We start from the raw sequence: 16,140 nt of genomic DNA on the forward strand, positions 1-16,140 counted from the left end.
GATTGGTGACTTCAAGGGATTTGAGCCCCTTCATTTCATTATCCTGAATGCAATCTAGCTTGTGCATTGTGGCTATATAGGAAGCCCAGGATTTGTAGTGCATGTTTTCTATATCACACTTACGAACTTCAGTTCTTGGAAGAGTCATTCTAGACCCAGGCTGCTTATTCTTACATTTAGTAACACCATATTTTCTCACTGGAATCTGACAAGTTCTAGGTATTCTTTCTTTTCCTCTGCAAGTGTCCACGACAACTGACTTCTTTGCTGCTAATGAAGCTAATTTTAACAGGAGGTTTTTTATTAAGTAAGCTTCTGTTAGTTACTCCCTTTCAATTGTTCAGCAGCAGATAGCTACTCAGATAATCTCCTTTACAGTAGGGTTCACCCAATTTCCTCCTTACTCATTTGCTGTCTCATTTCAGCTGTCTTACCAGAGCACATGCGTGTCCTCACTTAGATGGCGCAAGGTCATTTTCACTTAGGGTATGTCTACACTACAGCACTAATTCGAACTAAGCTAATTCGAACTAGTGCATCTAGACCTAAAAACTAGTTCGAATTAGCGTTTTGAATAAAGCCCTTTTCCGGAGGATCTCTTATTCCTACTTTGAAGTAGGAATAAGAGATCCTCCGGAAAAGGGCTTTATTCCGGAGGATCATGCCAGTCTAGACGCTTTTTTCCGGCTTTTCCCCAAGCTAGAAAAAAGGCGACGGCCATGTTTATTTAAATCCCGCGGGGGATATTTAAATCCCCCGCGGATTTCCCTATTCTGAAGTTGGAAATTAACATGCCTCTTCCGGAGAAGGGGCCAATGTAGACGTAGCCTTAGTGTTTAAGATGTCAGAGAACATGATGTTTTAATAAATGCATAGTTCCATGCTTGTGTTGAGAAATGTCTATTTAAGTTTCATTATTGATGGCCACTTTCTTACTAGTAGCAAAGTAGAAAAGTTACTTGGCTCTTTCATGTACCCATAACTCTCATCAGTGTGAACATGGTGTACACGTGGTGAGTGAGAACAGGCATCTTAATATATACAGCTGTCTTGGGGATATTAAGAAATGGTATAGCGTGTTCCTATGACAGTTTTCTAAACTGAGACCAGGAACATTTGAGAGTCTTTTGTTTCCCTGTTATAGTAAAAAGTACTCACAGCTTGTATGATAAAGGTCACTGATGTACAAGCAACGTGGGTGAAATTTGCTAGAAAGGGAGTTAGAAATACCATGGAGTAACTGCACCCTATGAGACACCAATGGAATTGTGTGGTTTGAAAGTACTCTCCTTTGTCTAGGGCGTTAGAACTAGTCAAATTTGGGTCTTTTAACTCACACAACTCTCTTGTATACCTTCTGGGTACAGTTAGTCTGTACGTCATGAGACTCATCTGAGTATCTTTTGTATTACAAAGCCATGAAGCAAAAGGAAGGTAGATGCTCAGGCTCAGCTTTCCAGCTCATATGGTGTTTGTGAGCAGCAGTGGACTAGGGCTTTCTTAGATGAAAAGTAAAGGGACTGAAGGAGAAAAAGGATCACTGAATATAAGCCATGAGGCCCTGGACAGAAAGACAGAAGTACAAGGGCATGGCATAATGCCTGACCTGAGGTTTCTGCAAAAGGAGGTGCCTGTGTGCTATTTGTTACCATCCCTGTGAGAGGAAATAAAACTTATCTGCATTTTATAGAAATAAAGTGCACTATAAAACAACCTGAGGTGGCAACATCAATTTCTGTTCCAAACCAGAAAATGGCATACCCTGCCCAAAAACTCTGTTACCAGTTGGCCAAAGGGCTACACACTTCTCCTCCTTCCCATTCCAGTCCAATTATCTTAGATGCTGAAAGTGGGAAGGAAAAGTCTGAGCTAGTGGCTAAGACTTGACAGAAAAACAAGCAGCCATTTCCAGTGCAGTACACACTAATGGCACATATTTGATATAATGATAAATCTTTGTCTCGGACAGGGCCAGAGCCATTTAATGGAAGAAAAGACTGCTGTGATTGAAATGGAGTCCTTTTAGTTTGATCATTGATCTTATCTGGTAGTCATAGCAAGAAGCCACACTTCTCTTTAGATTTCATGATTCTGAAGTGGAGAAAAGGAGCTTGTCTCATATCTGAAAGAGACCTTTAGTCCATATATTGAATGAAGACCTTATTATTGGGTGTGTCAAACACATACTGGATAGAGCTGAATAAATTTTAAGCACCTTAAAAGGATTTTTCCCATTTTCTATGCAATACATTTTCTGTAGATGCCTAATAGGGATAAAATGTGTTGCTGGGAGATTTTGGCTATGTCTGCACTATGGTATGAACTACGCATGTGATTTCCAGCTCACAGACATATACATGTGCTCGCTCAATTAGAGCTAGTATCAATGGCAGCATACCCTCGTAGGTACATATTCGCTGCCTGTAGTAGTGTGGCCTACACTATGATTTATATGCGTGTTAGCTCTCATTGAGCTGGCACAAGTATATGTATATGAGCTGGGAATCACACTCCTAGTTAATAATGTAGACATAGCCTTTGTCCCAATGCATGGGATGAGATGTTGGCTGCTTTCAGACTTGTTTAACCTTTTTCTTTATTCTTCAAGCACTGTTAGTCAGTGTTCCAAGTGTCTTCAGAAGACACTGAAGTGTTCCCTTCTGAACAGTCATGTGGTTAGAGAGAATAAAATGTATATTATCCACATAACATATTTGTTATGTGCATAAGCAAAAGTATTACATGTATATTTGCAAGTATTTGTGACTACTTACTTGCAAGTGGAAGTCTGAACTTGCTTCACAGTTCCATTTCTTTGTATTTTGCTTCCCCCAACCAGTTTGCTTTGTGAAACTTTATCTCACTTGTTTTTACTGATGTATTTACTGTCTTTATGGTTTCTCTGAATCTCAATATTACAGACTTCAATACAAACATAGCACTTGTCTCATCATGCATACCTGAGAGCGAAAACACATCCCTCATCAAGAAATTTTTCTAATCAATTTCAAGATGGTTTTAGAACTTTTAGTGGATAAGGAGAAACAAAGTTTTAGTTCATCATGGTGGTTTTATAGAATAATCCTTACTTTATTTTCATGTTTTTACAAAAGTCATATAGCACTGACTACCTAGAAAGTTCTTAACCAGTAAGGCATATTAGGGCAAATAGAAGTTAGAAGCAATATGTTAAACATACTTTCTCTAAACTCTTCTTGCTGATAGCTGGTAAGGAACAGTTTCTTAAACTTAATTCCTGATGCTGCCAATGGCTGCTTGTCTCGTATAAAAAAATGGTGACATCCAAGTATCATCTTTTGATATTTGATATTGTTATGGATTCTGAGTTAAAAGTGATTGAAGTTATTGGGTATCATAATTGCCTTTCCTTGAAAATAACTGAGAAGTTCATTTATGTAACCAGGTGGCTGAACCAATAGGAGTATAAAATCATAGGCACATGGAAAGGTTTAAGTAAAAGTTGAACCATGTAGCTCAACAGGTTTTCCTGGAGATTGATATAGCACATTTGGGGGCTAGGAAGTTGATGGAATTGGAATTGTTCCTCTGAGGGTGTCTGAGAGAAAGACAGCAGAAAAGGCAGAGAAGTTGTGAGAGAAGGCAGCAAATAAGCACCAGAATAAAAGGTGTTTGTAGCATGGCCCTGAGAAAAAGCTCAGAGAGATTTCGGGTTGAGTGCTGGCTGAAAGAGGCTTGGAGCAAAGAAACGTATCTCCTGTAGTTTGATTCCTGCTGTGTTCATGGAAACATGACTTTGGACATTCTTTGTAAATAAACAGGACTACCTCTGACTCCATCATCAATTTTTCCTTCTACAAGTCCGTGGATAGAAATCGGTATCTGCAAATCCACAGAGATCTACTCCTGAGGACCTCATTGGTCAAACCAGAACATAATGCTGTTGCTCCCAGGAGCTAGCGTCTCACATCGGCAGTTCTTCCCAGCTGTGTGGCTGTATCACCCACCCCCATTTGTGTCTCCTGTGTGGAGTTGTACAGCCGTGATAGGGGTGGAACTGAGGGAAGCACAGCTGCATGGCCAGGAGGAGCTGCTGGCGCGGAAGGCTGACTCCTGGGGATGGTGACATCACGCTCTTCTGATTTGTCTGTTATGGTTTGTGGGAGTAGAGCTCTGCAGATCATGGATACCGATTTCTATTCCTAGATAGCTACATCCTTTGGTAGAAACCTGTATCCGCGCAGGTCTCTGTCTGCCTATAAGGGAGAATCTGCACTGCCTCAGATTTTGACTAGCTGTTTGGGTCCAAAGGGGGTAGCAATATCTAAGATTATTTATTATTTTTAATTCTAGTAATGCTCCAGGGGCCCAGTCAGAATGTGTGGCACCTCATAAAGTAGGATCTCAAACATACAGAGGAAGTCTTTGCCCCAAAATCTTTACAATCTGAATGTATGTAACAGATGATGCGGGGAAAGGGAACAAGAGGATAACTGTGTCAGGAACAGTGCTTACATAGATAAGCCAAAAGTTGAATTTTCAGGTTTTGAATTCTTTTTTAAAGTATATAAATAAGCAAGAGACATTTAATATCAATCACTTTTGTATACTAGTCACTTCTGTGAAATTTATGTCAATATGAATCTCTATCCCGATCCTTGCCAATTTCTCGTTCACTCGGGGCTGTCAGTGTTACGTTGTAAGTTCTTCAGGACAGCAGGATAGGGACTGTCTACTAGTCTGTGTTATGCATATGCCTCGTGCAGTAAAGCCCATTCTTGGTTGATATATTGGCACAACTGTAATAAACATGATTAATCATTAAGAATGTACCTTGGTTCCTTTTCTTAGAGAACTCATTTCCCTGGTACATGAATATTTATAGGAGATATCTTAATGCTGCAAAGAGGTCTTGCCTCTAAACATGTAAGACCCTTTCTCCTGCATAAGGTTTATCTGGAGGAGTAATCTAGATTAGTAATTCCTATTGACACATTTCCTTTTCCTATTTTGTCTATGCTCTTCTTTGCTATGCTGTGATGCATCTGATATATTTTTCTGCATCAAGCCCACACCTTATGTCTATATTCAGCTCCCTTCTCACTAACTTCAGTGTCTTTCTGCCTACAGTTCCAGGAAGCCATCTTATTTTTCACCTTCAAACCCTCCCTTTCCAATTGCACAGCTGCCACTATTCATTTCTCACCTCTCCAAGATAGCCTCTTGCATATATTTGACTTCCTTCTGCTGCTGCTTAATTTTCCAATTATCCATTTCATTTAATGGGCAAAGACATTTTAGGGTGTCATTTATTTGAAAGGTCTCATTAGAAACTATGCACAGGTGCAATATCACCAATTATCCAAGTAGCTAATCAGGATGTGGGTTTGGGATTTTACTGCCAACAACCATATGCTAATAGTTAAATCTCAAGTGGATGCTGTGATGTGATGCTGGAAGATAATAAAGTGATAGGTAACAGCCAGCATGGTTTTGTAAAGAACAAATCATGTCAAACCAATCTGAAAGCTTTCTTTGATAAGATAACAACTCTTGTGAATAAGGGAGAAGCAGTGGACATGGTATACCTAGACTTTAGTAAAGCTTTTGATACAGTCTTGCATAACCTTATCAATAAACAAGGGAAATACAACCTAGATAGGGCTACTGTAACATGGGAGCCTAGCCAGCTGGATAACCATTCTTAGAAAGTAGTTATTAATGGCTCACAGAGTTCTGAAGGGGGCTGTTTTTGGGCTGGTTCTGTTAATAAATGATTTAGATCAGTGTTCCCCAATGTGGTGCCTGCGGGCGCCATTTCTGTGCTCTCGCCGAGTGATCGCGGCCAGCCCTGCCCCTGCCCCCAGGCGTGCGGCACAGGGGCGGTGCCAGCCCTGGGCACGCAGCACATAGGCGGCTCCGCCCCCAGGCATGCGGCGTATGAGCGTCCCCACCCCTGGGAATGTGTCACAGGAGTGGTGCCGGACCCAGGTGCGCAGTGTATGGGCAGCTCCACTCTTGGACGTGCAGCCCAGGAGTGGCGCTGGCCCCCGGAGTGCGGCGCATGGGTGGCTCCGGCACTGGGCACGTGGCGTATGGGTGGCCCCACCCCCTGTGGGTGGCCCCACCCCCGGGCACCCAGCAGCCCCAAAAGGTTGGGGACCACTGATTTAGATGATGGCATAGAACATATGATTATTAAGTTTACAGATGATACCAAGATGGGAGTGGTTGTAAGTGCTTTGGAGGATAGAGTCAAAATTCAAAATGATCTGGACAAACTAGAGAAATGATCTGAAGTAAATAGGATGACGATTAATAGGGACAAATGCAACATACTCCACTTAGGAAGGAATAATCAGTTTCACACATACAGAATGGGAAATGATTGTCTAGGAAGGAGTACTACTGAAAGGGATTTAGGGGTCATAGTGGACGACAAGTTAAACATGAGTCAACAGTGTGATACTGTTCCAAAAAAAGCAAACATGATTCTGGAATGCATTAACAGGAGTGGTGTGAGCAAGACACGAGAAGTCAGTCTTCCGCTCTGCTCTGTGCTGATTAGGCCTCAATTGGAGTATTGTGTCTAGTTCTTGGCACCACATTTCAAGAAAGAGGTGGAGAAATTGGAGAAGGTCCAGAGAAGAGTAACAAAAATGAGTAAAGGCCTAGAAAACATGAGCTATGAGGACTGAAAGAACTGGACTTGTTTAGTTTGGAAAGGAGAAGACTGAGAGGGGACATGATAGTGGTTTTCAAGTATCTAAAAGGGTGTCACAAGGAAGAAGTGGGAAAATTGTTCTCCTTGGCCTCTGATGATAGGATAAGAAGCAATGGGCTTAAATTCCATCAAGAGAGGTTTAGGTTGCACATTAGGAAAAAGTCAGGGTGGTTAAACACTGGAATAAATTACCTAAGGGGGTTGTGGAATCTCCATCACTGGAGATATTTAAAAGCAGGTTAGACAGACACCTGTCAGGGATGATCTAGACAGTGCTTGGTCCTGCTGTGAGGGCAGGGGCCTGGACTTGATGATCTCTCGAGGTCCCTTCCAGTTCTACTATTCTATTATTCTATTATAATGTCCCTATAGCCTGTGATGCACAGTTAGCTATTGAGCTCTTTCAGTTTCTTGGTATGTTTGTGCTAATGATGACCCAGATAATAATGTTGTACTGGAGCAGACACATGGCATATCTAACACTTTACAGTCAGCCATGATCCTACAGCTCGGGGATTGCCAAAGATGCTATGTAAGATGTCAGAGGTAGGTGGGCCTTAATGTCTTAATCTGATTATTCCATAATGTCACTATTCTATAATCTGTAGTGCCTTTAGTCTACAATGCTTAATCCATCACTGATAATTGTACAGATAATATGGATATCACAACCGTATCTATCCAGACTTTCTAATCTTTCTAATTTTTCCTTTAAGGTAAATAATTACAGTTTAGAAGAAGTAACTCATGAAGAAGCAGTAGCGATTTTGAAGAATACATCAGATGTAGTTTATCTAAAAGTTGGAAAGCCCACCACCATTTACATGACTGACCCTTATGGCCCACCAGATATTACTCACTGTAAGTGACTCATTGAATGTCATTTTATATGTGATATTGTGTTTTAAGAGCTTATTTTGACTTTTCAAATCCAGACAAATCTCTCTACATCATTGAAGCTTATATAAGGGCTTGGGAGGCTGAAAAATTGGATTGCTAGGGTATGTCTACACTGGGGAGTTATTTCGAAATAACAAGGTGAGCATCCACACTACCCAGCCTGTTATTTTGAAACAATGGGCTTGTTATATTGAAATAATAATTCCTGCTTGTGACAAGAGTAAGCTTATTTCAAAATAGTTATTTCAGGAGTTATTTCAAAATAACCTGGTAGCGTAGACATAGCCTTAGTTAAATATATTAGGGTATGTCTACACTTGCACCCTATTTCGAAATAGGGATGCAAATTAAGACATTTGAAATTACAAATGAAAGCTGGGATTTAAATATCCCGTGCTTCATTTGCATATTTGCGTTATGGCGGTATTTCAAAATAGCGCTATTTCGAAATAAAACGCACTGTGTAGACGCATTATTTCGAGAGAATCTTTCGAAAATCCTTCCTCATAAAATGAGGCTTACAAGTTATTTCGAGAGAAGGATTTTCTCTTGAAATAATGTGTCTACACAGTGCATTTTATTTAGAAATAGCGCTATTTCAAAATAGTGCCATAACGTGAATATGCAAATGAAGCATGGGTTATTTAAATCCTGGCTTCATTTGCAATTTCGAATGTTTTCATTTGCATCCCTATTTCAAAATAGGATGCAAGTGTAGACATACCCTTACTGTCATCATGTGCTCAATATAGTATTGTTAGCTGGGCTTGTGCTGCAAAACATAACTAGATAACCATGACAGCAAACTTATTCCAACATCCTATTGTTGAACATTAAGCACTGTATCTCTTGTAACAATTAAGGTGAAATAATTTTTGTGGCAATACATTATCTTCAGAGCTCCTAGGTTAGCAGATGTGAAAAGTGTAGACTTCAGTGTACAGGACAGACGCAACACAGGCAGCCAAAGATCTGACTATGTGCCAAGCAAAAAAACCTGAGGAAAACGACATGGTCTTTGCATGAAACAGGCTTATAATTTACACAATATTTGCTTACAGCATAAAATGATTCCTTGTTTGCTTACAGCATAAAATGATTCCATTCTAATGCCATCCCTGTTCCTACTCCATCTGCTCCCTCATTTATATCCATCCTCTGCTTCTCCATCTAACAAACAGTGCAGCGGTGCTTCCCCTTGCATCCTGTGCTTCCTTTCCTAATGTGCATGTAGTTCTCCTCTCCCCAGCACCTCAGCCTTTGGGATGGCACCTTGTCAGTGTCCTTTCTCCCAGCAGGCAAAACTCGTCTGTGCCACTGTTGTACATCTTGTTGACGTGCTGCTGATTTCCTCCTTTTGCCAATTAGTCAAGAAATGCTGCCTGCTTTAAGTCTTAAGTGAAGTAGTACATACTGTTCAGCAAGAAGAGAGTTGCTTAATCAATAGAGTACTGGAGTATGACTTAGGAGACTCAGTTTTCATTCCCAGCTGTGCTGCTGACCTGCTGGGTGACCTTAGGCATTTCACAGCACTGTACTGAGCCTCAGTTTCCCCTTCTGTAAATTAGGGATAATGATACTGACCTCCTTTGTAAAAATGCTTTTGACGGGTACTGATGAAAAAGTGCTATCTAAAAGCTAGACATTATTATTAATTATCAGCAATTTCAGATGGGCAAAAAGGCTGACAAGACTTTAGTAATTGGTGGATGTATACAAGTTTATTTGTCCTTTCATGAGACCTATATTCTCATAATGTCTTTTAGCAAGGAGTAGCCTTTCCCTATAGAAACGTTTGGTCTTTAAAATATTTAACATTTTAGCATTTAATGAATGGATTAAACTTTCTAGTAATAATTTCAAACATATCTGTTTCAAAAGGAAATTAATCATAAGTTCATGCAAAAGCATGTCTGGTTTTCCTGGTTGTTATTTTCTTTCCTCTAATTACACAGACTAGGGATTTGGTTACAGTCATTATTACATATTTCTAGGCACCACCATTATACTGAGACCCTCCCAAAAATACAATCAAACAGCATTGTCCTATCTTTGTTAATCATTAGCATATATCATAGCTATATTAGCTTTCACTCTTCTTAACTCCGTTTACTGGGATCTAAATTATGATGCAGTCTAATTTGGCACTGTAAATTCAGGCTAGTGGGATTTGGGAATCTGATATTTCTAGAATCCTTGGAATAATCTGTGCCCTAATGTATAATATTCAGAAATCTACATTGTTTTCCCCTGATTTTTTTCTCTAAACTGGTGTTTTTTTACATTGCTGCTGGCACTCTAAAAATGATGTTATAAGGCAAGAGTGGGCAGCCCACGGTGCACATGTAGCCAGTGTAATCTGATTGCAGGGCCATGAGATATTTTGATGTTGACTGTCTGCAGGCACTACTCTCTGCAGCTCCCATTGGTCATGATTCTCCATTCTGCAGGCAAAATGGCTGTAGGGACATGCTGGCTGCCACTTCCCAGAGCTCCTGTTGTCCAGGAACAGAGAACCGTGACCACTGGGAGATGTGGGGATGGTGCCTGCAGATGGTCGATATCAGCAAAATGTCTCACAGCCCACAATCAGGTTTCCCTGAAAGGCTGCCTGTGGGCTTCAAGCTACCCACCACTGGTATAAGGCTTAATGCCCTTTTCAATTTAATTATTTCCTACAACTACTTACATTCCATTTTGCATTCATGAAATGCCTCCCTGCTTTCTGTCTCCCAGGCTATCCCCTTCTCATCCAAATCCCTCCTGAAGAACCTCTCATTTCTTAATCTTCATACAAAGTGAGTGGTAAGCAAAATCATAGCCATTCATTCCTTCACTGCCTTGTTTAGATCTTACACTCTTTCAGGCAGGAACCATCTGTTTTGCATATTGTACAGCACCGAACACTTTATTGGCACTTAAATGAAAACAGTACCAGAACAACCAAATGAAATGTGAATGTCACTAACAACAATTGCTTATTTTAACCATCAGCTTATTCTCCACCAATGGAAAATCATATACTTTCTTCTGGCAACAATGGCACTTTAGAGTACAAGGCATCTTTGGCCCCTATCTCACCAGGAAGATATTCGCCTATTCCAAAGCACATGCTTGTAGAGGACGACTATACCAGGTCAGATATCTTTCCTTATGTATTGCCTTTGGTAATGACTACAGTGAGAATTAACAAGGGGGAAGGAACACAAGCTTAAAATAAAGAATGGGTTCAAGACTATAAGTTAGATGTATTGAGGAACTAGGCAAAACAATCTTGGAACCACTAACAGTTATGTTTGGGAATTCATGGAGGACAGGTGAATTCCCAGAGGACTGAAGCAGGACAAACATGGTCTGTGTATTTAAAAATGGGAACGATAGATCAGTCAGCCTAACTCTGATACCCAGAAAGATACTGGAACAAGTTACTAAACAATCAATTTCTAATTATGTAGAGATTGTTATAAAGAGGATGGTGATTGATTATTGTCGATGTCCACTGAAGAAAAGACAAGAAGTAATCACCATAATTTTCTTCAAAGAAGATTTAGGTAGAGATCAAGAAAAGTTTTCTAACTATAAGAAAAGTTACACACAGGAATAGTCTTTGAAGGAATGCTATGGAATCTCCCCTTTTGGAGGTTTTTAAGATCAGATTAGACAAACACTTGTAATGGATGGTCTAGGTTTACTTAGACTAGCCTCCACACAAGGGGCTAGATGACCTTGCAAGGTCCCTTCCAGCTCTACCATTTGATGTTTCTGTGGTTAATAACAACAGTGGTGTATTTGGTGCAATAAATTGACTGAACTTATTATATGGAAATGAGACAATAAAGCTGTAACTGTTTAGTTGGTTTTGAAGTGGATAGGGAGGGTGGGAAATGCTTTCTTTACATCCTGTATGTTAGCTAAAGCGATGAGGAGTCCTGTGGCACCTTATATACTAACAGATTTATTGGAGCATAAGCTTTCGTGGGCAAAGACCCACTTCATCAGATGCATGTAGTGGAAATTCCGGAGACAGGTATAAATATACAGGCATAAGAAAAGAGAGCCAATTAAGAGTAAGGCTAGAGATAACGAGGTCAATTCAGTCAGGGAGGATGAGGCCCACTTCTAGCAGCTGGTGTGGGCCTCATTGTAACATCAGCTGCTAGAAGTGGGTCTCATTCTCCCTGACTGAATTGACCTCGTTATCTCTAGCCTTACTCTTGATTGGTACTCTTTTCTTATGCCTGTATATTTATACCTGCCTCTGGAATTTCCACAACATGTATCTGAGGAAGTGGGTCTTTGCCCACGAAAGCTTATGCTCCAATAAATCTCTTCGTCTGAATCTGCAAAAACGACAAGGAGTCCTGTGGCACCTTGTAGACTAACACGGCTACCCCTCTGATACTATGTTAGCTAAGTGTTGCTGACGAGACAATTTATTTCATTGTTATTGAAGGGTGGTTAGAATATTGGTCAACCTGTTATAATAATAGGAGAGAATGAACATTGTACTTCTTTCCTCCAATATTCTTCTATTTTCATAGTTTCATAGCATTTCAGGCTAGCTGGGACAATTATGGCTGACTTGCATAGCACAGGATAATAACCTCAATCCAGTAATTCCTGTATCAAGCCCCTAACTTCAGTTTGCTTTCAGTGTGTGTTTGCTCTTATGCATCTCTAAGGTCCTATAAGATACACGACTTGTTTATGACATGTGGATTCAGAGAGCTTCATGACATTTGTGACAGGCTGCCCCCTCTGAGATGCCAGCAGATGTGCTCAGATCCCTCTGAGCCTGTCTGTTATGCCATCTTTGGCACCCTTTCTGCCTCTCTTGCTGATACATGCTATTAAGCCTCCTCCAGATCATATACAGGCAAGACCACAACTGCAGAACAATACAGGCACTGAGGCCAGGTCTAGACTACAAGGTTTTGTTGGAAAAAGCTATGCAAAATACGCTCCACATTTTGCGTAGCATTTTCTGATTCTTTTGTTGGTCCATTTAGACTGTGTCAAATGTCAGAAAAAGTGCTTTCAGAAGCCCCCTTCTTCCTCATGGAAGGAGGAATACAGGGGCTTCTGAAAGAGCGCGTTTGCACTTCTGCAAAAAAAAAAGCGAAAATGCAAACATGTTCCCTGAGCCCCACAGTGTAGACATAGCCGGAGATCAGCTTTGGGAAGACACAGTTCATGGGATTTGCCTCTGCACTCAGGTATCTACCTCCCATGAAGAGTAGACCCAAAGTTATATGTTATTCACCCCCTTCCTCAATGTGGAGGAAGGTATACACAACTTCTTGACCTCCCCAGTTAGAAATTACATAAACTGGGTTATATTATAAGCAAGAAATACGTTTCTAAGCAAAAAATATTGAATTTTAAGTGGCAAAGAGGTAACAAACAGAACAAAGCAGATTACCAAGCAAATGGAATGAAGTACACAAATTAAGCTTGATTCACTAAAGAAATTGGTCGCAACTAGTAATTTGTCACCCTAAACATTGTTTTAGGTAGATTCCTTCACAGGCCAGATATCTTTCCAGCCTGAGGGTCACAGTTATTTCCCCCTTCCAGTCCTTGTTTCCAGGTGTTTTTAGCATCTCTCTGCGTGGGAAGGAAATGAACTGAATCTTAGGGTACGTCTAGACTACAGGGTTTTGTCGACAGAAGTTTTGTCGACAGATACTGTCGACAAAGCTTCTGTCGACAAAGAGCGTCTACGCTACATTCAGTTCTGTCAACAAAGCAAGCTGCTTTGTCGACATGGCAGTGTAGACGCAAGAACAGTTTACATGCAATAACACCTTCTGTCGACAGAACTCTGTCGACAGAAGGCGTTATGCCTCGTAAAATGAGGTTTACCAGCGTCGACAAAACTGCTGAGTTCTGTTGACATTATGTCGACAGAACTCAGCAGTAGTGTAGACGCAGGTATAGTTTTGTCGACAAAAGTCCACTTTTGTCGACAAAACTCTGTCGACAGAAGGCGTTATGCCTCGTAAAATGAGGTTTACCAGCGTCGACAAAACTGCTGAGTTCTGTCGACATTATGTCGACAGAACTCAGCAGTAGTGTAGACGCAGGTATAGTTTTGTCGACAAAAGTCCACTTTTGTCGACAAAACTCTGTAGTCTAGACATACCCTTATATAGGATTTTCTCCCTCATGTTATATAGGATTTCTATAAGGCAGAATCCTTTGATTCTTCCAACCTTCCCCCCCCCCCCCGTGGAAAAATTGAGCAGTTCAAAATGTAGTTTAGCATCAGATCAGGTCACCCAACTGTAGTATCATAGCATCCATGGTCGGTGGCAATGTGGCGTAGCTGAAGGAAGGCCAAACTTTTTCACGGGCCATTGTCCTCACTGATGACCATCAGCCCTGTCTAGCTTTTCCATTGCTGTACCTGAAGTGTGTGCAGTGGGCATCACTCAAAGTAGCATAGCTGAAATATGGATGCATTAGCAAATTGGATAATCATATTCAATAAATCAGAACCTTTCCAGTGATACCTTACACGGGTTATCTTGAAAAAAGCGTATCTTAGTTATGCCATATTTATACCACAAACAAATTTTCATAAAGAATATTGAGTTTAATTTCACAGTATTTTTTTTAAACAAAGGGTTAAAGTGTGGGAGAAACACACCTCCTCTCCCTAGCTTAGGTAAATCAACAGCCTTCTGCTGCTCTCACTTTTCCTTGGTTGAGTGAGGACTCACCTGCCTCTTTCAGTGAACTATAGAAGATTCACCAAGGATGAATTTAAATCAATGAATTGTTTTGTTACAGAAGTTTCTTCCATCCAATTAGATTTTTAATGCACAGCTAAATCACAGATTTAATCAATTTTTGTATCAAAACTTTCTATGGATCAATACTATTTTCATAATTCTAAGCTACCTGTGATATTTTAACAAGGAATCGTGTATAACCTAGTTCTTGGTAATTCAACATATGGGGCCAAATTCCGCCCTGGTGTACAACATTTCTTCCAGCATCATTGTGCGAGGGGAGTAAGGATGTAAGTGACTAGTCAACCTGATAAGCATAGGCTTATTGTGACTAGTGCAGCCAGGATAGGGAGCGTCCCACCTCCCCCTTGTCGACTAATTGAGTAGTTGATAGAAATTCCATCATCTGTTTGATGATCTGATTAATCAAAATTTAACATCTCTAGTGGGGAGGGAAGCTACAATAGGAGGGCATTGAGTAATGTAAAGAATCCACAGAAAGAGCAAGTAATGTGTTACGGAACCCAGGGAGCCACAGAAGGGTGCAAGGAAGGAATTAGGAAAGGAAAGGAAAGACACAGTGTGAGTGAGGAAGCATTTAAACAATTGAAGGTATAAAGAGGAAAAGAAAGGATTTTGAGAATGCCCCATGTTTTTCTTCATTCCATTTGACCAGAAGGTTACTCCCCATCCCATTGCATGCATATCTATCTATAGTGATCTGCTCAAATATCGCCACCAAGCTTGATAACTGTGATACACTCTGGGAAAAGAGGCTGGAGTGAAGTGTTCATAGCAACTTGTATTTTGTATTATTTGGCAAATGCAACAACTGGTACAAAACACGGCAGTTTGTCTGCCTAGCAGGAAAGGTTGCCATGTCTGAGCACCCCAGTTTTGCTCTCTCTGTTCTGGATCCCCAGTGAATAGGGTTCAGTTTAAATGTGGCCCCGAAGCCCTGTTTGATATTGGCAGTAGCAATCTGAGAAATTGGCTCTCTGCCGCAACAGTGAACTATGACACACATATTTCATTGGAAGCCTAAAACTGTCATCCAGTAGGGAGAGTCTCGTGAATGTGATAGAATCAATTACTGGTAATCAAGCAATTACTTTTACCTGCTAGAAGGGAAGAGGGTAATTTTGCCTTTTTTAGGATAATGGTAAGCACTCGGATGCTACTGTGATGGTCAAGAGTATGTGAACTTGAAGACTGTTGTTCACTGCTCATAAGTAGTGCTGGTCTGGAATTTTCATAATGAAAGTCTTTCATCAGCAAATGTTGATTCACAGAAATCGATTTTTTTTCACATATGTACTAATTTCAGCTGTTTCCTCAGATCCATGATAGGATTATATCACCTGTTCAATTCATGTCATGCCCTTTAGGACTATTACAGACTCATTGTTTCACATATTTACCAAAAATGCCACCAAGCTGTATTATGTGAACAAATCATAGAATCATAGAATAATAGGACTGGAAGGGACCTCAAGAGGTCATCGAGTCCAGCCCCCAGCCCTCAAGGCAGGACCAAGCTCCACCTACACCATCCCTGACAGATGTCTATCTAACCTGTTCTTAAATATCTCCAGAGAGGGAGATTCCACCACCTCCCTTGGCAATTTATTCCAATATTTGACCACCCTGACAGTTAGGAATTTTTTCCTAATGTCCAATCTAAACCTCCCCTGCTGCACTTTAAGCCCATTACTCCTTGTCCTGTCCTCAGAAACCAAGAGGAACAAATTTTCTCCTTCCTCCTTGTGACACCCTTTTAGATATTTGAAAACCGCTATC

General features: G+C 40.6%; 1 protein-coding gene across 16 annotated transcripts in view; it reads left to right on the forward strand.

Annotated features, from left to right (window-relative positions):
- The window catches only part of DLG2 (discs large MAGUK scaffold protein 2), a 1,584,089-nt gene that overhangs the window by 1,184,407 nt on the left and 383,542 nt on the right, over positions 1 to 16,140 (forward strand). For all 16 annotated transcript variants that reach the window (XM_075919430.2, XM_089775764.1, XM_089775765.1 and 13 more), the window contains 2 exons: positions 7,420 to 7,564; positions 10,598 to 10,739. In XM_075919430.2, coding sequence (XP_075775545.1) covers positions 7,420 to 7,564; positions 10,598 to 10,739 — 287 coding nt within the window. The remainder of the gene's footprint in view (positions 1 to 7,419; positions 7,565 to 10,597; positions 10,740 to 16,140) is intronic.

This window comes from Pelodiscus sinensis, chromosome 1 (assembly GCF_052426305.1).
Source record: "Pelodiscus sinensis isolate ZL-2025 chromosome 1, ASM5242630v1, whole genome shotgun sequence".
Classification (NCBI taxonomy): domain Eukaryota; kingdom Metazoa; phylum Chordata; order Testudines; family Trionychidae; genus Pelodiscus; species Pelodiscus sinensis.